The 25,559-nt window shown below is 41.0% G+C and overlaps 1 protein-coding gene across 1 annotated transcript; it reads left to right on the forward strand.

The window, feature by feature from the left end:
- The first annotated feature begins 4,105 nt into the window (after positions 1-4,105).
- LOC115775360 (aggrecan core protein-like) lies at positions 4,106-24,051 on the forward strand. The gene is made up of 19 exons (XM_030722893.1): positions 4,106-4,193; positions 4,324-4,415; positions 4,815-5,106; positions 5,591-5,765; positions 7,349-7,476; positions 7,560-7,853; positions 8,759-9,055; positions 9,185-9,359; positions 9,455-9,582; positions 9,673-9,966; positions 10,282-10,380; positions 10,473-11,999; positions 14,395-14,472; positions 15,223-15,336; positions 17,107-17,265; positions 17,352-17,434; positions 18,905-19,049; positions 21,328-21,510; positions 21,641-24,051. The coding sequence occupies exons 1-19, from the start codon at positions 4,106-4,108 to the stop codon at positions 21,706-21,708; spliced, it is 4,419 nt and encodes a 1,472-aa protein (XP_030578753.1). The 3' UTR covers positions 21,709-24,051.
- Positions 24,052-25,559: the final 1,508 nt, after the last annotated feature.

Consider the following 25,559-nt stretch of genomic DNA (forward strand, 5'->3'; position numbering starts at 1 on the left):
TAGCCTAAAAGTGGAAAACTCTAAACATTGTGGAGGAAATTTGGGACACAATTGCTGACACTCTGGCCATACAGGAGCAAGCAGGGCTTCGTCCCCCTCCTCTTTGAAGCTAGGTCCAGGCAGTCTGGTTACAATACACTATTCAGATTTAAATCCAGCGAGGCTATTGCTCTTATTTCTGCATCCTATCAGACTCCCATCAGAGAATTCATAAGGCCAAGGAGTGCGAAAACAAGCAAAGCTGAGTAAAAAAAAAAAAAGGTTAAAAATTATGATTTAAATGTGTACTGCAGGAAATAGAGAATTATTCTCATCATTTTGTTACATTAGTGAAGGAGGGTTTGTTTGTATCAGTTGCACCAACACTTCAGCCATGTGAATGTGCTGTAATTTCTGTTTCCTGCCCTACGAGCACTGAAAGAGCAGCGTTGTCACGAGTTTGGCGGCCCCTTTTTTGTTTTTCCAGGAGTGAAATTGGGGGCTGAGGCCTGATGGCAGGGTCCATCAATGAGTCCAGATTTGACATCAAGACAACAAAGCAGAGACCGGTGTGAAATCTGTTGCAGTTTGGCCAAAATCTGTATTAATCCCTTAATTTGATGAAAAGTTTGTTGTTGTTGTTGTTTTAGTCATATTCTGTGAAAGATTCTTTTTGTTTTCTTAGTTTTAGTAGTCCACATAAGAGGAGGTATTTGACTCAGAAATACCCACACATTTTATTTGCAGCTCATCTGTGAGGCACTGCTTAAAGTGAACAAGTCTGATTATTAATGTTAGCTGAAGATGATTACCTCATTTCTACCAAGTAGGTGGGATGCTGCATACCCAGCTCCCAGCTCCACCCTTTTTTTCCCCCTTCTACACACCCATGAAATGAGTCGGGAATCCAAGAAAAATCTGTTTTCTTCAAAATAAAAGCATGAGATGTTCCTATTTTATCTTTGTAACTATGACACATTTTTTTATTTTCTTGCTACAGAAAAAAAAATCTGCATCACATCCACAGATTATGAGTGATATACCAGATAAAATATGATAATATATAGTATAGACACAAATTTCCAAATAATCAAAAACAAAGTTGAGTTCTAAAACATACAATAAAGTTTAGGTAAGATAAATTGTGAAAAACTCTACAGGAACTAAAATAGGCTATTTGACCCCCTGAATGAAATTTGACAAACTATGCATTGTTTAATAGTAACGTGTAATTGTGTATACAATTTTAAGATATGATGGCAACTTAAGGACATATACTCATTGAGTCAAAGCCATGTGAGATAGGTCAAAGGTTTTAATCTACCATCACACAAATTTCTCATATTTCTGCATATTTAAATTCATAATGAACTCCACTGATTAGTGTAAAAGTTGTGTGTTGTAAAATGTGTGATGATAACTAAGCTGGGAGTTTCAGAGGTAAATCCTTGTACAAGAGGTTTTCCCTGGCTCCTACAGAATTATCTTCATCTTCAGCATCAACCCTGCCTCTGACAAATAGTTTAAGTCTCCATCTGCTCTTATTTTGAAAGCAGGTATTAGAACTCTTCATATTTCACTGTGAGCAACTTGATGGCGGCATGTTCCTCTGAGGTTTGACAGCCAGACCCAGTTCCAGGCTCTGCACACAGCTGAGCATCCTGAGCTCTCTGCTTCTGCTTTTTAACTCTCAACCTGGAAACTTGGAGCTCACCTGAACTGAAGAAATCCACCAGGGCCAAAGAACTTGACAGCCACAGGTGTGACGGTGTTTCTAGAACAGGTGAGTAAATTTCTTTATTGCACATATTTCTTCTGGTATATTTTCTGGAGAAGAATGGGTACATGTAGGCTTTAATCTAACCCACTGTCAACATCATTAACTATAACTGTGACATTAGATTCATTTTAGAGTGAAAACTCAGATAAGTTAAACTCTACTGCACCTTCTGGAGCTAAGAGATTAGATTAGTACTCTAGTACTACACGTAAAGGAAGATTTTTTTAAAAATTTTTTATTTTGCTTGACCCTCAGTATCTCTGGGTCACATTTAGTTAAACATTTAACCAGTTCTGACATAAACAACTAAAAAACATTTATAAGCATTAGTCCATAATTATGGAAATCAGAAAAGTTGGAGTTCTGATGAGTTTAACTGTGGAAAGATATCCTAAGGATTAGTACTGTCTGAAGCTCTATGTCATCCTTTAGAATTAGCATTTAAGTGTTTATGGCCAAGGAAACATGATTGGGAAAGAGAGTATTTCCTTTTTTTTTTTTATTGACCATTCAACTGTAGCCGTTAAGCTCACCTTTATAAAGCAGTCAGCGAAGGGTAGGTAGTGCACCAAACCACTGTGGGGGATATGAGGAAATTTAGAGATGCATCTATGATTTGAATCAGAACTTTCTGTCTATATTTTAACATTGAACATTACCTAATTCACTGAAGAGTAAAATATAGTTTTTCCTAGAAAAGGGCCACCTTATCTCTCACTGTAATTTCCTCCCATGGTTGAGCTAAGATTACACCACAATCCTCACATTTACCAAACATGAAGTTTTTAAACCTGGTCTGTCACACGAGACATTTCCCCTCATGGAAAGAAATGATTTAAAAAAAAATAGTTGTCCAGGTGAGGATCAAAGCCCTATCTGGCCTCCTTCCATCATGTCTCACCCTTGTCCTAGTCTCCTGACTGAATGTGAGCAGTGTGATGTGATGGAAAGGGCGGACTCTGGAATATACACTGTGCTGTTTACACAGCCCTGGTGTCGTCAGAGCTGCCATAATACGTGTTTCAGGGGGAACAGATCTGGTCTTATGGGCCCCAATCTCTCTGGGCGTGGACCTTACCACAGTGGCTGAATGAGTGCAGTGTGGAACTGGCCACCAGCACCACTCACCTCACACTCAGCTGCTAATGAGCTGTCACTTAGTCCAAACACCAAACCTCTGGCTTTTGAGGAGTTTAAAGAAAGTTTCTCTTTTGCTGGCAGATTTTAAGTACAAAATTACATGACTTAGAATGTAAGCCATACAGCTATGTATTTATTCATGATATTTTTTTTCATCTTGAATTTTTATCATTAGTTCTGATTAGTTACATTTAATTTACAGAGTGATTTTTCTTGTTTCAGTTTAGTTTTTATTATTTAGAGATGTCTCATCATCAGAGACAAAAGAAGTTCAGAATTTGAAATCTTTCTCCTCTCATTCAAATAAATCATCAGAATCTATATCCTCATAGTACCGCACTTGTGGTTTCTGCAGTGTCAGGCTCCTCTAACATGGAATATAACAGGCAACATGCTAATTCATGACACATTTGAATTTTGACCTATCCTTCAACAGTTCAAGTTAAATTTTCTTTTTTTTACTTCACCATATTGTATACAACTGAAACCTGCCGCAACTCAGTTGAGCAATGTGACTATGTCACAGATGAGGCTCCGCGAACTGGAACTAATGCAGACAATCCTGCATGCTTTCTGGACTTGTTACATTTTGGCCTCTTGCTGTGGAAACCTTTTATGTCTGTATTTAATGAGCCAATGTGCGTATGTGAATAAAACTGAAAAGACCCTCTCTGACCGAAGTGCTCCATGTTAACAAACTTCCAACAGGAATCATCTTCCAGTTCTGATTTCAGAGACACTGTCTCTGCTTTTAAGATTAGATGTCAAACTCTCCTTTTTATAAAGCTCATAGATGGGGCTGGGTCAGGTGACCAGGAACCACTTTGTGACACAGTAATAAAATTAGTGAATCAATCTCAAACTGAATGAATGGATGCAACTTTGTGGCTGCATTTCAGTGAGTTTATTGACAGTCTCAGAGATTTTAGTTTTGATCTCTTTGATATTTGACAGAAATCTGCGATTTGTGGATCAGATTTCAACAGGGGACTTCAAAGAACACACACTGTTAATAAATGGTGAAAACATTGCTGTTACGTCTAATCATCAACCTTTTCATATTCAATAAGGTAATTTGACGACAGATTGCTGCAAGGGTTGGTTGGAAATAAGACCTACAGGGAAAAACGGGTTAGATGGCACGATGATGATGAATTTGAACCATAATTGAATTCCTAATTTTCCTTTTTTAATTTTCAGGAAAATATGTTCAGGTGGACAGTGCTGTTGTCTTTGGGTCTGACTGTCATCTCAGCAACATTTGATTATCTTTTTGAGGAGCAGTCATTTATGGGTAAGGAGTGAGTTTCCTCATCAATCAGACATCCAACATCTTTTTAATCCCTGCAAGTATATTTTATGATCAGATGGAATTTGTGTGTTGTTGTCTTTCTTTGTATTGTGTGTATTTCTGTCCTTCACAGACCCAGACGATGTACTGAGTGTGGTCGTTCCTCTGGAAGAGCCACAGCATCCTCTGCTGGGGGGAACGCTTCTTTTACCGTGTTACTTCGAGGTGTGTCATTACAGACTACACATTTGATTTGTGTGCCACTTTATAAATAGACTGTATGTAAAAGAGGGACATATAGCCACTGTGACATCATTAGTTTATAGACTTATATCAGTGTTAGCAATTTACCATTGACTCTCACCCAGTGGCAGCTGGGATAGATTGGGCTGGTGTCTCCTCCCTCTTTCATGTGTAAGGCGAATGCGTTAACCACAACACAGAATACAATAATACTCAGCAGAGTTGACAACAAAACAACATTTTGTGTTACAAGGTTTTGGAATATTGTGAGCTAATAAAGTAGCAGGGGTTTTGATGGAGTGCCAACATAAGTCATATTACTTTATTATATCTGAAAACCCAGGAAACAAACTGATTGTGAAAATGTTCCCTCTTATGTAGGATCACACTGTTGAAGACCCTGGAGCTCCCACCATTGCCCCCCTGTCTCACCGCATCAAATGGAGCTTTGTCACCAAAGAAAACGTCACAACCATCCTTGTTGCCTTGGAGGGAAGGGTGCGTATCACTGAGAACTACAAGGACAGAGTTCAGCTGCTGGCTTATCCTGGGAGCCCAACAGATGCCAGCATCAGGATATCTGAGCTGCGTTCCAGTGACACAGGAGTGTATCGCTGTGAGGTTCAGCGTGATATCGAGGACAGTTACGACATCGTCCATGTCCAGGTTCAAGGTATGTAAATGAACTAGAAGTGACACATAGAGTCTGTGAGGTAGCTGGAGTGGATACAAGAGATCAGAATAGAAATAAATATTCTTTTGATTTAAAAAAAAAAAATCTGATAGTGGTATTGTTGCCTAATACTTAAATTCTCTGGTGACTGTTTAAAAGTTATGTGTAACATGCATATTAACATGCAAACATTACGTGCGATTTGCTTGAGTAAAAACAGAGTATGTTCACAAACTGGCCTCGATCACGCAGTTTTTATATACAAATACACAGAAAAGAAACAGTACTTTTTATTCAAAGTAAATATTTTAATCAATCTCCATATAGATGTTATGAATCTTGGTAAGTTTTATCAAGATTGAACCAGTCGGAGGAGGAGGAACAAACATACTGAGTATGATGATGATGATGATGATGATATTTTTTTTGGTCACATCACACAATCAGTCTTTCTTATTTTTATACAACTTATTTGTCTCTCCAGGCATTGTGTTCCACTACAGGGCAATTATGGGACGCTACAGTTTGACTTTTGAAAAAGCAAATGCAGCGTGCACCCAGAATAGTGCAGTAATGGCTTCACCTGAGCAGCTCCAAGCAGCGTATGATGACGGTTTCCACCAGTGTGACGCTGGCTGGCTCGCCGATCGCACAGTCAGGTCAGTCTCTTATATTAGCGGCTGCAGCAACTCTTTACTATTATTTCCTAAACTCATTGTTTGACAAATTTATTAGACCACCTGTCATTAAAAAGCAAAAAACAAAAAAATTTAGAAAACTGCCAAAAATTTGTTTAAAACTAAAAATGTGGCATAAACCATACATTTGGTGGCGGTCTAATAAATTTGTTGAGCACTGTACATCTTAAAATTGTGGCACCTTTAACAGATCATATGGGTCAATGTGCAATGTACAAAATTTGACATGTAACATCTCATTGATCTCTACAAAAGTTGGGACATTATGTAAAATGTAAATAAAAACAAAATGCCATAATTTTCAAATCATCCATCTAACAAGACTTTGTACTCTGCTCGACAGACACTCTGATGTTGTACATGTATGTAGGGATGATTCGTGACAGCAGGATAGCAGCAAGAGTGAAAGGGAAGGTTTATAAGATGGTAGTGAGACCTGCTATGATGTATGGTTTGGAAATGGCAGCACTGACAAAAAGACTGGAGGATGAGCTGAAGGTGGCAAAGCTGAACATGCTAAGATTGTCACTGGGAGCGAGGAAGATGGACAGGATCAGAAATGAGTACAGCAGAGGGACAGCTCAGGTTGAGCAGTTTGGAGACAAAGTTTGAGAGGCAAGGCTGAGATGATTTGGACATGTGCAGATGAGGGGTGGTGGATATATTGGACAAAGAAGGCTGAATATAGAACTGTCAGGCAGGAGAAGAAAAGGAAAACCATAGAGGAGGTTCATGCCTGTAGTGAAGGAGAACATGCAGAGGGTTAGTGGGACAGAGGAGGATGCTCAGGATAGGGTGAGATGGAGGCAGATGATCCACTGTAGTGACCCCTAAAGGGTGCAGCTGAATGGTGCCTTCACAGATATGGATGTTATCCTGACTGTGTGCACTAACACGTCCCTGTATCATCCTGGATCTGTAATACACCTGATGATCCCTCTCGTCTTTAGAGCAGGACACACAGATCCATAGTGTCCAAAACAAGTTTCTGATTTGTATCGGTCATACCACAGGATCTATTTTAAATTGTCATTTAAATTGAACTATTATTGCGATTGTTGATGTTGGATTGTCTGGTGCTGATAGCAGCCTATTGGTATTGGTTCAAGCAGAAAACTATGGCACAAGAACAGCATCACCTTACAAAGCATACTACTACGCCAGAGCCCATGGCCAAATCTTTCAATACAACAACCTTGCTCTCTGGATATATGTTCATGCGCTCATTCAGCATGATCGGCTGATTGCTGGTGGGGGATTTTCCATTCAAAAAGATTGATGCATGGCGCGTCGTACACAGTGATGTACGAATGCGATTTTTCACTGTTGTCAACAAAGGTTTAAACACACGCCTCAAACATCCAGGACTGTAGTCTGAAAGTCAAAGTCAGAAGGCAAACACACAAGGATAATGTGGAAAAGAGAAGAATTTGTTTGTGTTAAGTTTTTGGACAGCAGCAAAGATTAGATGAGGCTAGTTTTCTTTTGAAAGACATATGGTATCTTCACTTTTTGAAGTCACAAATTCTTTTATTTAAACACAGGTACCCAATCCATAGTCCTCGTTTGAACTGCTATGGTGACAAAGAAGAACTCCCCGGGGTCAGGACTTATGGAGTGAGGGATCTCAATGAGACTTATGATGTTTACTGCTTTGCTGAGAAGATGACAGGTACACTGCAGTGACTTTTAATACATTTCAAACTCATCCTTTCATTATTTTACTCTTTAATTTTTTACAAATCTCTTTTACAGGCAGAGTTTTCTACACTGCTACTGCAGAAAAGTTCACCTTCTCTGAGGCCGTGGTGGCATGCTCTAATAAGGGTGCTCAGTTGGCCACTACAGGTCAGCTGTACCTGGCCTGGCAGGGAGGGATGGATGTCTGCAACGCTGGCTGGCTTGGAGACAGGAGCGTCCGCTATCCCATTAACATTCGTCGGCCACAGTGTGGAGGGGGGCTGCTGGGGGTGCGAACTGTTTATCTTCACACAAATCAGACAGGATACCCTTTTCCTGAGTCTCGCTATGATGCCTTCTGTTATACGGGTAGGCCATCATTTAGACTAGAGGGTCTCAAACTTTTTCCATCATTCCTCACTTTACAGGAAGAAATATTTTTAACACCCCGCCTCAATACCTCAGTAACTTCTGCTGTGCTGGTGGCTGTCTTAAAAGTCGCTAAAGGGGGACCCCCTTGGTGGCAAAGCCCTTTGGTGGTACACAGTGGAGAATTTTGATTTTTATGGCTGTCTACAAAATTTGCTGAAGTCACTAACCAAGGTGAATTTCTTTGTTCTGCAGTAAAAAAAGATAGACCTATATTTTCACCAAGTGTAAAAAGAGACATACACAAAGAATGAATATGAATAGGCAATAATACCAAGCATTGGAGCTGGTTGTGGGAAATCAACAGAATAATACTGAAAAGTACACATCTGACATGTACTTGTATATACTAAATGGACAAAAGTATTGGGCCATACTTCTTAATCTTTGAAGTCAGGTGCTTTTAGTATTTTAGTGTTCAGGAAACACAGCAACTCACCCGCAAAGTGGCAGACCACTTAAATTACAGAGTGGGGTTGCTGAGTGCTGAGGTGCATGGTGAAAACACATTGCCAACGCTCTGCTGACTCAGTAATTGTTCCAGCGGGCTTCCAAACCTCTTCTGGCATTAACATCAGCACAAAAACTATGCGCTGGGAGCTTCATTGCATGGGCTTCCATGGCTGAGGAGCTCCTTTAGGTCTAATGTGTAGGTGGCCCAGCACTTTTGTCCATATATGTACTGAAGAACATTGAGCCACCGATGGTACAGTACATTGAATGATGAACCAATGAACTAATGCTCCAGTTATTAGCTGACACTTGCAGTCCACTCCTACATATGACACTTAAAAAAAGGCCAGCTTTGAACTAGCAAGGTAACCCGTTTCCTCTGTCACCTTCAGAGTCTCCTGATGAAGAAGGTTCAGGGATCACAGAGGAAGGAAGTGGTGTGCTGAGTGTTTCCACAGTGACGCAGAACCCAGAGGTGTTCTTCAAGAGGACGACCACAGAGAGTGAGGCCGGTGGACAGGTGGAGACTATGCAGCCTACTAATGTAGACTTCACCTACACAAAAAGCCCCACAGAGCTGCCTGAGCCACCAAACGTCACTGAGCTCATCACTGACCTGATAGAGCTGGCCACAGCACAGCCGGATGTAAACAGGGAACCAAGCAAAGGCTTTGTGATACCTCCAACTGGTCAGTGACTGAACTTCTGATGCATGTTATAATAACCAAAGGAGGATCAGTAAGATTCCCTAACAACGACGTTCCCAATAAGTAAAAATTATTCCACCCCCACAGGAATTTCTCCTGTTTCCTATACAGGTGTGGTTTTCCATTACCGCTCAGCTGCTGGCCGCTATGCTTTCACTTTTGTTGAGGCCCAGTTAGCCTGCCAGAGTGCCGGAGGCTCCATCGCCGCTCCACAGCAGCTGCAGGCAGCGTATGAAGCTGGATACCAGCAGTGTGATGCAGGTTGGCTTCTGGATCAGACCGTAAGGTAAATCTAGAATGTATTTTCACAGCACTTGTGAAAAAGTGAAGAGATTCCTATCTGAAGCAAGGTTTTATAGCATATTGTTTGTACTTGTGTAGGTATCCAGTTATTTTCCCTCGAGAAAGGTGTGCTGGAGATCTGGGAGATCAGCCCGGGGTTCGATCCTATGGTCTGAGGCCATCAGATGAGCGATATGATGTGTACTGCTACACTGAAGGGCTCAAAGGTGATAAAAATAGCCAAATAGCTATGACTTTATAATAATGTACACATTTTTGATTTTGTTTTTCACTGTCATCCCTCATCTGCTCCACAGGAGAAGTTTTTCATGTTGGATCTGCTGAAGGTTTCAATTACGATGAGGCTGTTCATAAGTGTCAAGAGCAGAATGCTGTACTGGCCTCTACAGGACATCTCTATGCAGCCTGGAAAATGGGTTTTGACAAGTGTCGTGCAGGCTGGCTACTAGATCGGAGTGTGCGTTACCCCATCAACAACCCACGTGCTGAGTGTGGAGCAGGAAAACTGGGAGTACACACTGTGTACAGTCACCCCAACCAGACTGACTATCCTGAACTTGACGCAAGATTTGATGCTTACTGTTTCAGAGGTAAACACTGTCAACTGTTGCTATCTAACAGGCTAATTCTGAATGTCCTTATAATTCATTAACCCTATGAGGTCTAACTTCACCCAACGCTATTCCCTGACCCTTTACTTTTTAAAACTATTCTCCCAATTTTTGGCACAAGTGGATAGAAAAAAAATTCCTGGACACTCATTAAAAAAAAAAAGCAATTTAGATTTGTTGAAAAAAATCCTATTTGTCTTTCTCCAAAACAAAGGCCTTCGTGTCATACCTTACACCTCTGATTTGTCATCATCATCATCATCTTCATTCCCTCTCATTGCCTAATTATTGCAGCTGACATTCAACTTATTGCAAATGAAACTGGACTGAACATCACAGATATTGAGGAGGCTCTACTGAACCTGACATCAGTCACTGATTTGTTAAGACCTGGTGAGTTTCAATTAGATCATGGATGGATTAGTTGTTATCTATCAACCATTCTTTTTTGTTTCTAATAACTCTGCTTTTATTTCTATTTTCAGCTGTTCCTTCCATCTCTCCTCCCATTGACGTGGAGACTTCAGGTTCTGGTTCAGGCTCAGCAGGTGTTGGATCTGGGTCTGTAGTTGATAATACCTCAGGATTGTCTGGGTCTGGAGAACAACCTGGTTCTGGAGAGCCATCTATATCTGGAGACCACATTGTCTCTGGAGATTCATCTGGTTCTGGAGACTTGTCTGGTTCTGGAGATCAGGTTACCTCTGGAGAAGGCTCTGCTTCTGGAGACCTCCCTTTCACTAGGGACTTGTCTGGCTCTGGAGATCTGGCTGGTAGTGCAATTACTGACCTACCCAGTGGAGAATCAAGTCCTAGCAGTGCAGATGTTTCTGGATCAGGTCTTAGTGGAGAAGGATCTACAATCAATGTTCTTTTTTCAGGCATGGACCGTACTCTCTCAGGAGATGGCTCAGCTTCAGGAGGACTTCAAGAAGCTGGAGAGGGAAGCACAGAGATCCTTACCTTCCCTTCATCTGATGGTGGCTCTGAAGTGCTGAGTGGTAGCGGGGATGTGTCCTGTTCTGGATCTGGTTTCAGCTCTACAGAAAGTGGTTCCTCCATAGACAGCTCTGGGGAAAGTGGATTCTTCTCTTCCACGTCATCTGGTTTCATCACCAGCCAAGATTTTTCCGGGTTTAATGGTTTCCCATCTAAATTCTCCTCTGGAAGTGGTAGTGGACAGTCAGGAGAGCTTTCAGGGAGTGGAGATGCTCAGATCTTATTGATAGATGATAGACTGATTGATGCAACCACCTCTAGTAAATACAGTGAGCTTGGTGGAGGCCTCTTCAGTGGTTCTGGAGACATTTCAGGATCAGGCATTCTCAGCGGTGACCTTAGTGGAGATCTCAGTGGTGATATCAGTGCCTCAGGCTCTGGAGGGGTTTTTGAGTTTTTCTCTGGTGTGACTTTGGTAGGTTCAGGGTTTACTGAACTGACAGGGTCGTCCTCTGGAGTGGAGGAGGCATCTGGGGTTTTACTCTACAGTTCTGGAGATGGAAGTGGTGGATACTTTTCCGGATTTGGAAGGTCAAATTTTCATTCTGGATCTGGATCGGGACTTTCTGGATACGAGTCCTCTACAAGTGGAGAAGAAGGCACTGTTACATTACTGTCTGAGGATCTAACGTCAAAGGTATCTGAAAACACATCACCAGAGGTCTCTGGCACGCTGTTTATGGAGCTTGGTCATGGGTCAGTGGAGTACAGTGGAGAAGGAAGCAGTAGTGGCCGTGGCTTTTACTCTGGCAGTGGACACACTGACTCATCTGCTGCCAGTGTCATTTTTTCAGGAGCTTCTTCTAGAGATCTGCCAGTGGCCTATCCCACCAGTGAACAGGCACTGACAGGGAGCACCAGAGGACCACAGGAGGCCGCTAATAACACAGAACTGTCAGACACCCCTGGTGATGTCTTTGCAACTCTGACCCCTGTGGTTGTCCCGGCAGGACTGGCAGCACCTCTCACTGCAGTTACACCACCCTCCATACTGACAGCAGGCCCTGTTGAAGGTTAGTAAGCATGTTCTTGTTATAATTTCTGTTTTCTGCCATGGATTTGACATCTCATTTGACATGAATATGACATGTGTTGAATGAGCATGACGTATTATTCATCTGTAGCTCTTTATGCTAATGAAAGATGTCAGTGTAATGTGTTTTAATTCTAGGGTCAGGGTTCTAGCCAGAAATCGTGGTCATTGCTGGGTGTTGCCTATGGCAAGTGTGACTTAGGCACAACTTCTCCATGATTAAATTTGCCATTGTTTAGAAAACTCCAACAATTTCTGTTACTATGGCTCCACCCCCCCACCCCCCACCCCCCGACCCTGAACAGGATAAGCAGAAGAGAATGGATAACTGGATTGACACTGTTGGCATCTTCTTTTAAAAACATATTCTTGTGTCTTTCAGTTTCAATGGCAGGACAGACTTCACTTTTACATTTACTCATATCTGTGCTAACACAGTGATGGTCATCAAAGCACCAAATCACTGCACTCATAGTGTCACAGTTTTGATAAATTAAACATAACTTGAGAAGCTTTTTATATACTGCTAAAAAAACAAATGAAAATTACCAACCTACAGAGGGCTGAATTCAAACACACCCTGAAATCTAAAGTGAAAAACATTAAGCAGCAGGTTAGTTCATTTCATCAAAATTTCATTGCAGCAACTCAGAATGGTACTCAGTTTTTGCCTCAGTTTGTACGGCCCCCACACGTAAATATGCATGCCTGATGACTTCGTCGGGGCATGCTCCTAATGAAACGACAGATGGTGTTCTGGGGGATCTCTTCCCAGATCTGGTCCAGGGCATCATTGATATTGTGATGACAGTGGTCTCAGTTCCTTTATCTTCCATGAACTGCCTGCTTACTCTCGCCACATGAGGCTGAGCTTTGTCCATGAGGAACCCAGGACCCACTGCAGTGTAGGGTCACTGACCATCACTGACCCAGCAACAAGCCATTCATGCTGAATGATGTTACAGGCAGCATAACGTTCTCCACAGCTTCTCCAGACCTTTTCACGTCTCAGGGTGAACCTGCTCTGTGAAAAGCACGGGGTGTCAGTGGTGGATCTCCCAATTCTGGTGTTCTCTGGCAAATGCCATTTGGGCTCCACAGTGATGGGCAATGAGCACAGGACCCACTAGAGGATGTCGGGCCCTCGGGCCACCTTCATAAAGTGTCCTTCTGATAGTTTGGTCAGAGACATTCACACCAGTGGCTTGTTGGCCATTTTGTAGCTCTGGCAGTGCTCATTCTGTTCCTACTTGCACAAAGGAGCAGGTACCGGTCCTGCTGATGGGTTAAGGACCTTCTACGGCCTCGTCCAGCTCTCCTTGAGTAACTGCATATCTCCTGGAATCTCCTCCATTCGCTTGAGACTGTGCTGAGAGACAGAGCAAATGTCTGGAAATTACATGTATTGATGTGCCACCCTGGAGGAGTTGCACTACCTGTGTGGCCTCTGTAGGGTCCAGGTATCGCCTCATACTACCAGTCGGGACAGTGACCCTAGCCAAATGCAAAACTAGTGAAAAAACTGTCTGAAAAGATGAGGAGGGAAAAATGTCAGTGGCCTCCATTCCTGTAAAACCATTCCTGTTTTGGGGGTTGTCTCATTGTTGCCCCTCTAGTGCACCTATTGTGATTTTCATTAACAGCAAAGCAGCTACAATAAATGAACAACCCCCTCTGCTGCTTAACAGATCAGTGTCACAGAATTTTAACTGGCTTGATGCTAAACTCTGCACAACATGTTTCTCAGCCTGACAGGGCTCATAATGACCTTTTCCCATTCCAGCAGAACAGTTAACATACAGTTAACATTTTAGTGTATTGCTTTTGTCCGGGGATTCTGAGTTTTGTTGAGTTTTGAAAGGCTATTGTTTTATAGAGCTTATTAGTTAAATTTCATACCTTGTGTTTTATTTATTATTTTACCTCCCTTTTCTATTTAGTTTTAGTCTGGTCTTTGAGTTTTGTACTCAGGTTAATATGATGTTTCTTTATTATTCTTGAGCTCTCAGTTCTTGCTAGTGTTAGGCCGTGTTTTGATGTCAGTTTGCCTCCTTTAATATTTTAGAGTTTTGCTCTTGTTTTCTGGGTTCTAGCTTTCTGGTCAGTGTTAATATAGTTTGTGTCTGCAGTTCTTTTTTTTTTCAGATCCCTTCGTGTTTTCCCCTCAGTTCCTGTGCTCATCTTTATTCCATTAGAATAGGTTTTGTGTGTCTTGTCTTTGTTTTAAACTCTTTTTTCCAGTTTGAGTTTCTGCTTCGGTTTCCTGTTCTTGTATTTAGAGTTTGGATTTTACACTGTGTTAAGATGCTACATCTGCTGGTGTATGTCATTCACGGAGGACATCATGTGTGAATCAGTGTGTGTTTTTTTTCAAGGACATTTTGACCCATGTGAACCAAATCCCTGTGGTGATGCCGCGTGCACAGCAGAAAATGGCGTTGCTTTCTGTGATGGTAAGTTTCTCATCTCTTTCTGTGACAGCAACTTCACTCAAAACCTGTTAGCTGACTTTGCCTGTAACATTTCTCTGTTTGTTGTTTGCATGTGCTAAATTGCTGGTCTGCAGTCTATACATAAGCTTGTCACCTGAAGTTATAGTTCCTGATACACATTTAACCAGTTGTGACTGCAGTCACTGTTCATGAATCTGACTCACTAGTCTCACCAAAAGTCTGTTTTCTCTCTCTGCTGTTGTGTCCTGACCATATTTTTGCTTTTTTATTATTTTATTTATTTGTGGTTCATTTATTCTGTGTCCAGCTGTGGGTTTCTGTGTTTCTGTGGCAGATGTTCACGTTCGGCTGTTTGTCAAATGTGCATCATCTCTGCTCTGAGGGTTTACCACTTTTGTGTCACATATGTTCATCGCAGGTGTCTTCTTCAGGCTATGTGTTGTTTTTGGTCTGCTGTTCCAGCATGCCATCTCTGCTCATGTATGCATGCTAAATCTAACTGCTGCACCATATGAGGTGTCTGCCATCATATGGTTGCTTTCATCCTGCTGGAATTTAAATCATGTTCATATATATATATATATATATATATATATATATATATATATATATATATATATATATATATATATATATATATATATATGTATGAAATTGCAGCAACTAGAGCATTGTTCCTCACCTTGCTGATCCACCTTTCATCCCCAACCCTCGCTGAAACAGTAGTGTTACCCAACCCCTTTTTTGCAGAGGTAGATGTGTGCCATTCCGACCCTTGTGCCAATGGAGCCACCTGTGTGGAGACTGTAGACTCTTTCAAATGCTTATGCCTGCCCAGCTACGGAGGGGAGCGCTGTGAGATCGGTACGAGATCAGCTTCAGCTAATAAATACTAACAGCAGCCTCTCAAAAACAACTGAAGCAAGAGTGATGCTAAACATCACCAGCAGACGGCATCGCTGCCAGTTTTTTGTGGCTCTGTGAAAATACAGTCATGAGGAGCTCTGGTGGTTCATGACGTATCTGTGATGTTTCGGGTTTGCCATGTGAACCTATTTTCTGCTCATGGCCATGAAAGTATCTAAAGGGTCAGTTCACTCAAATCACAAAAAAGTAATGGCACGGTGTTTTTACTGCTGAAAACACTGAACACTTAAAGCTTTGCTAAACCTCTTTGTACAACAACCATACAGGTTATGCAGAGTAACAGTGGCCCTCATTTACTAACAGTAAATGAGTTTCCTTACATAGAGAAATGGGGGTGTGCAAATTGCAGGCAGCAAGCAAGAGCCTGATGAGTTACAGAGTCTGATTTACTAACATATGCAGCATATTATAAATCTTATGGTGATTTTGTATGTGAAGTAATTGTTTTGTGCAGGGTAAGAATGTTTCCACCCTAATATTAGTAAATGAGGGGTAATGTCATGAATAATATGTCCCATTTAAATGCATATTGTATAATGTTTGTAAGACTAGGTGCAGTACATTTTGAAAGTAAAACAATGAAGTCATTTGGAATACAAAAAATCTGCTGCACCTCCCTTTTATCCTCAGTGGCAACATCATCTGTTCTCAAAAGGGCTACTCAGCAGATCTTGAGTTAAGATTAATTTTGCTATACCTTCATACACTCATCTCAATCAAGAGTCCATGCTTGTTCCTGTGGATTATCCTTATAACTTTGTTTTGTTTTAAAGATGTTCAGTTATATTTTCTTTACATAGTGCCAGCTCACAACAACAGTCATCTCTAGACACTTATAAGGTGTAAGATAAACACCCTATAATATTAAGAAAAGAACCCCAAGAATTGGATGATTCCCCTACGAGCAAGCACTTGGTGACAGAGGGAGGAAGAACTCCCTTTTATCAGGAAGAAACTTCCAGCAGAACCAGGCTCACTGAGGGGAAGACATCTGCTGCAACTGGTGTGGGGGATGAGGGGATAGCATAGAGAAAAAAATAGGAAAAACAAACAAAAGGAGAGAGCACAAACTACAGGAGAGGCAGATAAGTTCTTGGCATGCAGTAGTTAAATATAATGAATGCAGATCAATTGTTCAGTGCATTATAGCAGTATAACTAAGGGATGTCTCAGATAAATCCAGAGTTATCTACCAGTACACAGCTAAATAGTACAAGGACTAAGTGGAAAAATGTGGGTGTTTTGTGTTGAACCGGCTCTTAAATTACACAGAGTGGAGCTACAGAATGAGTGAATGAAGCCTTTGAATGTTACAGTAAACTGAAAAGTGGAAGTTGGGCAGGGCCCTACCAGCCAGAGTGGGGATTATGTGTAATTTTCCTTTCTGTAAGGGGTTTTTTTGTTTTGTAGGTTAGGATGGAAACACTGTCCTTTGTCAAAACAGCAAACCGACTCAGGGCAAAATAGGTTTCTAGCCCTGAATATGTCAAACTGAAACACTTCACAGTTCGTGAATAATTACAATAACAGAGAGTGAAAATTTAAAAAGCGAAGAGAAGATGCTGCACTTTACTTATCCAACTCATTTGTAGTTGTGGGTGAGTAATGGCCTTTAATGTCCTTTTGACGAGGGACAGTCTGCATTCAGAAAACTTTGAACTGAAGGAAGCAAGACTGAGTGTTGATTCATTTATGTTGTGGCTACAGAGGAGCAGCCGTGTGAGGACGGCTGGGCTAAATTTCAGGGGAACTGCTACCGACATTTCACTGACAGAGAGGTGTGGGTGAATGCTGAGCAGCGCTGCCGAGACCTCAGCGCCCACTTGGTCAGCATCATCTCACCGGAAGAGCAACACTTTGTCAACTGTGAGTATCTATTGTGATGTGTGTGAGAGATGGGAGCAAACAGCGAGAGAGAATCAAGTCGTCTTAACTTTCTTTTGCCTACACAGCAAATGCACAAGTCTACCAGTGGATCGGGCTGAATGACAAGACAGTGGAGAACGACTTCCAGTGGACAGATGGCACTCCACTGGTGAGTGGGGACGCTGGACTGGTGTTGTTTAACTGAGCCCTAATAACAAGCCAGATGGTCAGTTTCCTCTTTAGTCCTCTGAAAGTGACGTCCATATTTTCCAAAAATAATTCATCTGACTGCAGAATGTTTTTTTTTACTTTGCCTCAATCCATTTTAAATGAGCTTTGGCCCAGAGACGATGGTGGTGCTGCTGGATCATAATGGCACAAACACACACACACACACACACACACACACACACACACACACACACACACACACACACACACACACACACACACACACAAAGGGAGTCAAATGAAAAGAACCACAACCAATCAGTCAGACACACAGAATGAGCATGCAGGTTCCCACGTCACTAAACAAAGATGTGCAAAACGTTCCAAATGAACACATAGTTGAGCTCCTCTTGGGTTTTCTGCACGGTAGATATAGCACCAAAGTGTCCAGCCACCTGCAGAAACATCAGTGAAAAAATCACATGCATGTTCTTATTTACCTTTAAGCTTTTAGTAAATGGATACTAAAGCTCAACATGCATATAAAGTTTTGGTGAGCTCATGCGCATCTGCCAACTAAAGTAATGAAAAATGCTGTTCTGTTTCCACTTGTTATAAAAAGCTGTCTGAGCAGGTGAGAGTGTAAATGTAACATCCAAAAACAAAACAAGTACCAGAATAGCACTGCTCCACCTGATCGACACAAACACTATCTGAGCTGCACCACTCCACCCACCTCAGCTCAAGTGGGTTCATTCAGAGACATAAAAATACCAAACAGGTGCAGTAGCGTGCACGCATGTGTGAGCGAGCACACACACACACACACACACACACACACACACACGCACGCGCACACACACAGAGACTGGCCTTAGAACCAGGTGTTTAGATTGCAAACAGCACTGCTTTTATGCAAGAAGGTGAAAAGAAGAGCAGTGACAGTAATCAGAGCGTGCCTTCCTGTAAAGGTTTAGGTCAGATGATTTTGGTCATACATGTTCGGAATGTCTGCAGTCAAATCCCACCATCATGGAAAGGTGAGATTCCATGATGGTGAGATTCCCACCATTCCAACATGTTAAAAAGGCAATACAGAAAACATTTTCCTGAGTCAAAGAAGCATGTGTGTGTTTTAAGTTATTAATGTTTTTATTTATTGTTGTGTATATTTGTAAGTAGATCATTTGTGTTTGTCTCGGTTTCATACTGATCTCACAAAGGGAATCAAATATTCAGCTTTATTCCACACAGCAAGTAGTGCACAAGGAGTTGTTGGCATGTGTATCAGAGCAGATGTTTACATGCATCTATGTCAGGGTGTATAACACAGCTGTAAGCAGGAAGCTGTTAAATTAAAAGGTAATTTTGTTATGGCGAGAGGTGTGGCAGACAGAATGTCATGTTTCACTGATGAATTGACTTCTTTTACATTCTGAGATTTACCTCTTTTCTCTCGTCTCTTCAGCAATATGAGAACTGGAGGCCAAACCAGCCAGATAACTACGTCAGCTCTGAAGAACACTGTGTGGTGATGATCTGGCATTCCAACGGCCAATGGAATGACGTCCCCTGCAGCTATCGTCTACCTTTCACCTGCAAGAAAGGCTCAAGTATGACGGCTTAACAAAACCTTTAGAGCTCCGTAGGCAGATTTTGAATCACTAGAGAGCAGAAACACACTGGCAGACTCACAGCACATGACAATATCACCTTTTAAAGCTGTTAAAGTAGACCTCTTAAGCTTGATATATTTTTATTCTTAGTCTATACTAAAATAGCTTTGCATACATCACAGTATAAAAAGAAAAAGTGATGTATGTGAAATTATTTTTGTACCGGTCATTTAAGGAACCCCCTCAGTTCATCCATTTACTGAAACAAGTCGTTTTAGCTCCGGTCCCTTCAATGGCACCCTCCCTTAATGGTACATTTCTCCTGATTGGCTGCTTTGTGGGCACCACTTCTTCTGTTTGCTGGTATGGAGGAAAAGACCTGTCCTTCAATCAAGAACCAGAAATGATCATTTCTGCACCCATTTGTGAGCCTGAACCAAAATATTTACACATAATATTATGAAACAGCATAGCCACATGAACATCAATATGACCTTTGCTCTTGTAGAAACTGTGGTCACAAGATGTTTGGTCTGGTTATCAATACAAGATAAACATTTGAGTGGTTTGACTCCTTAGCATTGCCCTTTATACATGGAATAAACTCATCTTTTTCATGAGACTTGCTGAAAATCCAGCTTCCTACAGTGTGACTCATACTTGGCTCTGTGGAAGAAAGTCTTGTGGGAAACGGTGCAACAAAACAAACGTGTTGGTGTTTGGCTGCTGGTCTGCAAAAAGAAACGATTTGTTCTTGTTTTCTGCTTTCTTCCTTGGGAAAGTCATACTAATTTAATTTCACAATGAAAAAGGCATTTTTTGGAAAGACGGTGATCACTTCGAGATCCTAAATTGCTATATTTAGGAACAACAATGTCAAGCGTGCAGCAGTCAAACAATAAACATCTTACACAATTTCCTCCAAAACTGCTCAGTCTTCCTAAGTTTCTTTCAGTTTGACTTGCTTGTTGTTGCTCTTTAACACATTCATTTGAATATGAATACTGAAAACAACATTCAGGCCTGAAAATGGATTTGAAATACCTGAGAAACCTGAGAAAATGCAGCTTTTAAATGATGATTTCATTCATTAAGGGAAAAGATTTATCCAAACCTACCTGGATAACCTTTCCTGTGTGAAAAAGTAATTGCCCCTAAACCTAATAACTGGATGTGCCACCCTTGGCAAAAAGAACCGCAGTCAAGCAGTTGTGATAACTGGCAATGAGTTTTTCACATTGCTCTGGAGGAATTTTGTCCTGCTCTTCTTTGTAGAGTTGTTTGAATTCAGCCACACTGGAGGGTTTTTGAGCATGACCGGCCTGTTTAAGGCCGTGCCAAAGCATCTCAATCAGATTTAAATTCAGACTTTGACTAGACCTCTCCAAAACCTTCATTTTTTTGAGCCATTCAGAGGTGGACTTGTTGGTGTGTTTTGGATCATTGTCCTGCTGCATAACCAATTAAAGCAAGCTGTCCCGAAGCAGCAAAGCAGGCCCAGACCATCACACTATCACCACCATCTTTGACTCTTGGTCTGATGTTCTTTTTATGAAATGCTGTGTTAGTTTTACGGACTCAAAACTTCCAAAAAGTTCAACTTTTATCTTATCAGTCTACAGAAGATTTCCCCAAAGGTTTTGGGAATCATCAAGATGTTTTTTGGCAAATGTGAGATGAGTGTTTGTGTTCTTTTTGGTCAGCAGTGATTTTCTCCCATGGATGCCATTTTTGCCCAGTCTTCTTTTTTTTAATTGTTGAACCATGAACTCAGTTCTTTACATGTTGTTCTGGGTTCTTCTGTGACCTCCTGGAAGAGTCATCAGTCTTGGAGTCATTTTGGTAGGCTGGCCTCTCCTGGGAAGGTTCACCACCGTTCCAAGTTTTCTCCATTTTTGGATAATGGCTCTCACGGTGGTTCACTGGAGTCCCAAAGCCTTAGAAATGGCTTTGTAACCCTTTCAGACTGACAGATGTCAGTGACTTTGTTTCTCAGTTGTTTATTTAGATTGTGGCATCATGTGTTGCTTTTTGAGATCGTTCAGCCTGCTTAATTCTGTCAGACATTTAAGTTAAGTTCCATGTAAGCGATTTTTTAAATTTTCCTGTAGATCCAGAACCACATATTCCCAGATCTGACATCTGGTTTGCTCACATGTGAAAACAATCAGCCTGAATCACTGGTATAGCAGTGCTTACAGGTTTTTACTGAAAATATTTAATCCAGGAAACATTGTTTGATATGATGTCCTGTGGCCTCTGGTACTGTCTTCAGTGTCCTGTGGTGCCCCACCGGAGGTGGCCAACGCTCGCATGTTTGGCAAACGGAGGGCGGTGTACCCTGTCAGCTCCATCACCCGTTATCAGTGCAACCCGGGATTTAGACAGCGGCATCCACCGCTGGTGCGCTGTCAACCAGACGGACAGTGGGAGGAGCCCCAAGTGAAGTGCATTGATGGTGAGCTTGCTCTTCATAGACACCCTATTACTCATGTAGTTTCCAGAAGAAATATCTTGCGGACATGTACTGACAAATGTGTTATTTTTTGATAATAATTCCTCATTGTTTTGTTTTCCCTGCGCTGCAGTGAGAACTCAAAAACGAGCACAGAAAAGGAACCGCGGGAATCCAGCAACCAGAAGCAGGCATCATTAAGAAATAATAAAAAAAAAGAAGAGCAATTTGTTACTTTAGAAGAATATTAATGGCACAAAAAAAAAACAGTTTTCTATATTAGTCAATAAGATTTGAAGAGTTAATATTGTGGCATGCCCACAGGGAAGTGGCTACACCATGGTAATGTGATTTTTTTTTTTTTTTGTCTTGTTTCCTGTCCTAATATATTTTTAATATATATATGTGTTATTACTTTATTGTTCTATTTGTTAATTGTCATCGTATGTCTTGTAATATATTTTTGTTTAGGGAAATTATTGCTGGGATTCTTCGTTTACATTCCTAGATGGTACCGTCAGTGTGGTTCACTGTAGTCTGCTGTAGATCTTATCATGGGGATGGATGCTGGTGGATATGATTCATGAAGCCAGGTTCCAAAAAAAAGTTAAAGTAGAGGGGAGATGCTTCTCCTGCAGGTTGAAATATTTGTGGGTTATTTTCCTTTTTCAAATCCATATCAGTCATCCATCTTCTCTACTCACTCAGTCAGAATAAGCACTTTGTTTCCATTCGTTCCCGTTCCACAGTGTTAGAGCCATTCGTCCAACAGAGGCAAAGCAGTGTAACTGTTGTGCTTAAAAAGTGTCAGCATGTAGAGGGATCAGTTTTAACAAACCACCCGTGTGAAAACATATCCGCTGAGTCATTCGAACATTTCCGGGCAGAAATGATCCACCTACAAAGGCAGATGTGACAGTAATTGAGGGTACCGTATTATCACACCTGCTCCATCTATGCATCCATTTCTTTTAACTGCTGGTCCAGTTCAGGGTGCTCACACCTGTTAAATGGTTAAATATAGACTGCAAGGAACTGGAGAACATGCTTTTCTGAGTGGAACTTAAGACCCTGATTTGGATAAGCTTAGTTTACCAAAGTTTGATTGTGTAATAAACTGAACATATGGTCTTGGTAATGTGTTATGAATGGAACAATGTTACATCATTTGATGGAAATAAAAAATATCAGCCTAAGGAGGGCTGAGTTCAAAGTGTAAAAATGATGCAGCAGGCTAGTTACTATGTTCGAGGGGAGATCCTCATACAAACTTAAAGGTTAATAAGCAGGTTCTTCAGGCCACAGTGAATTTCAGGAACTAAATATTTTACTCAGTTTAACTGTGGAATTTCTTGCTGCGGTGTTGTTGGAGCTGATAGTAATCCATGTTATGGCAAGAACTACTCAAAGATTAAAATTGCCCTTCGCTTACTGCATAAAGAATAGAAAGAAAACAGTAAAAACATGTACTATATGTACTATAGACATTTTATATGCAATTTCAATATTATTGGATGACTACTGTGGCCTTACTGGACATGAAAGATGGCCTAAATTTGCTGGATGAGAAAGAAGTAGGTAGTATTTAAAAGAAACTGTCCAAAAAGCCAACTACCAACTGTAAAATATACTTTCTTCAGTGAGCCAGTAACTATTATATAAGACCACAGGAGCACTAGCAGCACACAGAAGCTTGATTTGTAAAGAATGCCCTCAGTTTATCATGTTGGCTGGTTTTAGTGTTCTGTTTTTTTCTCTGTTAAGTCACTCATCATCTTCCAGAAGACCGTGCAGTGCATCGTCTCTGTGGAACAAGTACGATGAACCTTTTGCCTGTTTTATGCTTGTAACCTCAGAAGAAATATATGGAGCCCGTGAAGTACCCTGAGGTGATGTTTCTGTGTGAACACATTATTTATCTGTGTGAATGAGTTATTCATGTATGCAAATTAGTTATTTATCTGTGCAAGAGTGCTACTTATCTGGGCCTTGGCCTGTTTTTAAAGGTAAAAGCTTGTTGAATATAAATAACCTGTTGGCAAAAATGAGCAACTTGCTAACATAAATCATATAACCTGTATGACCTGCTCACACCGGTGAACAACTTTTTTTCGCACTGACAAATAACTCCTTCACACATGTGAATAACTTTCATAAACAGACGACAAACTCGTTTGTAGAAGTAAATATTTCTTTTGTCCAGATGAATAACTCATTTGCACAGATGACTTGCTCACAAATATAAACATGGCTGCACAGAATAAAATAATATTATAAATACTTAAAATAATAATAAATACTCACCTTATGGGACTACAGGGGCTCCGCAGGAATATCCTTGCTGTAGCCATTACAGTTTTCTTTATTTCCAGCTTTGACTGCATTCATTTGTGCGCTTGTTTTGTGTCACTGATGCTGTTTATGGGGGCTGTGCCTCTTTCAAACATATTATCACCTGCTGCATAACAAAGAGGAGAATTCACTTTCAAAGCTGTACATATTTCTGATGTAGACATGTTTTATTCAGTCAGCAAAAAAAAGGATAAGACAGGTTATATTCTGTAGTTTTTGTTGGTGTCATTGTTACTAGTTTCATTAAAAAGACTAAAAAAATAGAATGAATGACTCCAAACGGTTGTGTTATTCCTTCTTTGTACATCCTGCAGTGTATTTTGACTCAGCCCCAGCTCCTCTTATGACTCTGTGAATCTTAAATTTAAAACCTGTGAAGCTTCATTCAGCCTTCTGTCATTCTGGGGGGGGTCACCGCCCAGTTATTCCATGTACAAGCAACAAACACTTCTTTCACCTTTTCAACCACTTCTACTGTAAGTGAGCTCAGTGTTTTTGTGGCAGTACCTGGGGTAAATGGGACAGAGCGCTGACTCATTGGAATAATAACATAATGGTAAATTTGTATTTGCCCAGCAGGGTGTGCTGCATATGGCAGGTGTTGCCTTGTCTCTGAATAGAGTTCTTTTTACAGTATCCAGCAAAAATACCCTGCCTGCTGCAGGGCCTCGAGATGAATCATCTCACTCTGCTCTGAAGATGTTTTGCATGTGTGTATATTTGTAATAAAGAATAATAATAATAACATGTTTGTAACAATAACATACTGCTAAGTAATTGTTGTTTTAGCAGGCTGACTATTTATGATTACAGCCAACTGGCAACACTAACTTGCTTGTCAGAGTATTGTATGTTGTGATTTTCTGTTATTCCCCAGCACACAAAGCACTTACAAGCCTTATTTAGCCACTCACACAAATTCATACAGCCCTTTGTTCTTATCCACTTTAAGCACTGATCTCTCTCTCTCTCTCACTCACACACACACACACACACACACACTAATGGGGTTCAGTATCTTGCCACTGGAGCACTGGAACTGGGGATCAAACGGATAAAAGTAGACAGCACTGAGGTGTAAGCTGCTAAAACTAAAAAAGACTAGACGGATTAAGCTTTTATTGTAATTGCTCTTATTGATTAGCAGTATAACAAATAGCCATCACATCATCATTACCTCCACCTGTTTGTTCTCCTCTTCTGTGCATTCAGATTTAAGCCTTTTGGTTTTTGTTGAATAACTTTATTTCTATTAATATTTTACTTCTGTAATTTTAGATAGTAGATAGAGCACACCAAGAGCTTTCATTTGATATATTTATATCTCAATTTTGACCAAAATGTCACTCACGCCCCTGTGGCTCCAAGCCCTCGAGATTTTAATGTTAGACAAATATAACCTGAGTAAATATGAAATGCAGTTTTTAAATGATGATTTCATTTATTATGGGGGGAAAAAGCTGTCCAAACTTAGCTGGACTTGAATCCACGCAGACACGGGAAGAACACACAACTCCTCACAGAGAGGCTGATGGGTTCAAACCCAGGACCCTCTGGCTTCTAACCACCGCGACACGGTGCGGCCGTAATGTAGACTGGACTGAAAATCCCGAGATGTTTATTAAAATGACCACTAGATGGTGCTGCTGCTGCCAGTTTTAAGTGGGAAAATGGATCAAAAACTACAGTTGTGAATTTTT

This window comes from Archocentrus centrarchus, unplaced genomic scaffold (assembly GCF_007364275.1).
Source record: "Archocentrus centrarchus isolate MPI-CPG fArcCen1 unplaced genomic scaffold, fArcCen1 scaffold_108_ctg1, whole genome shotgun sequence".
NCBI classification, from domain to species: Eukaryota; Metazoa; Chordata; class Actinopteri; order Cichliformes; family Cichlidae; genus Archocentrus; species Archocentrus centrarchus.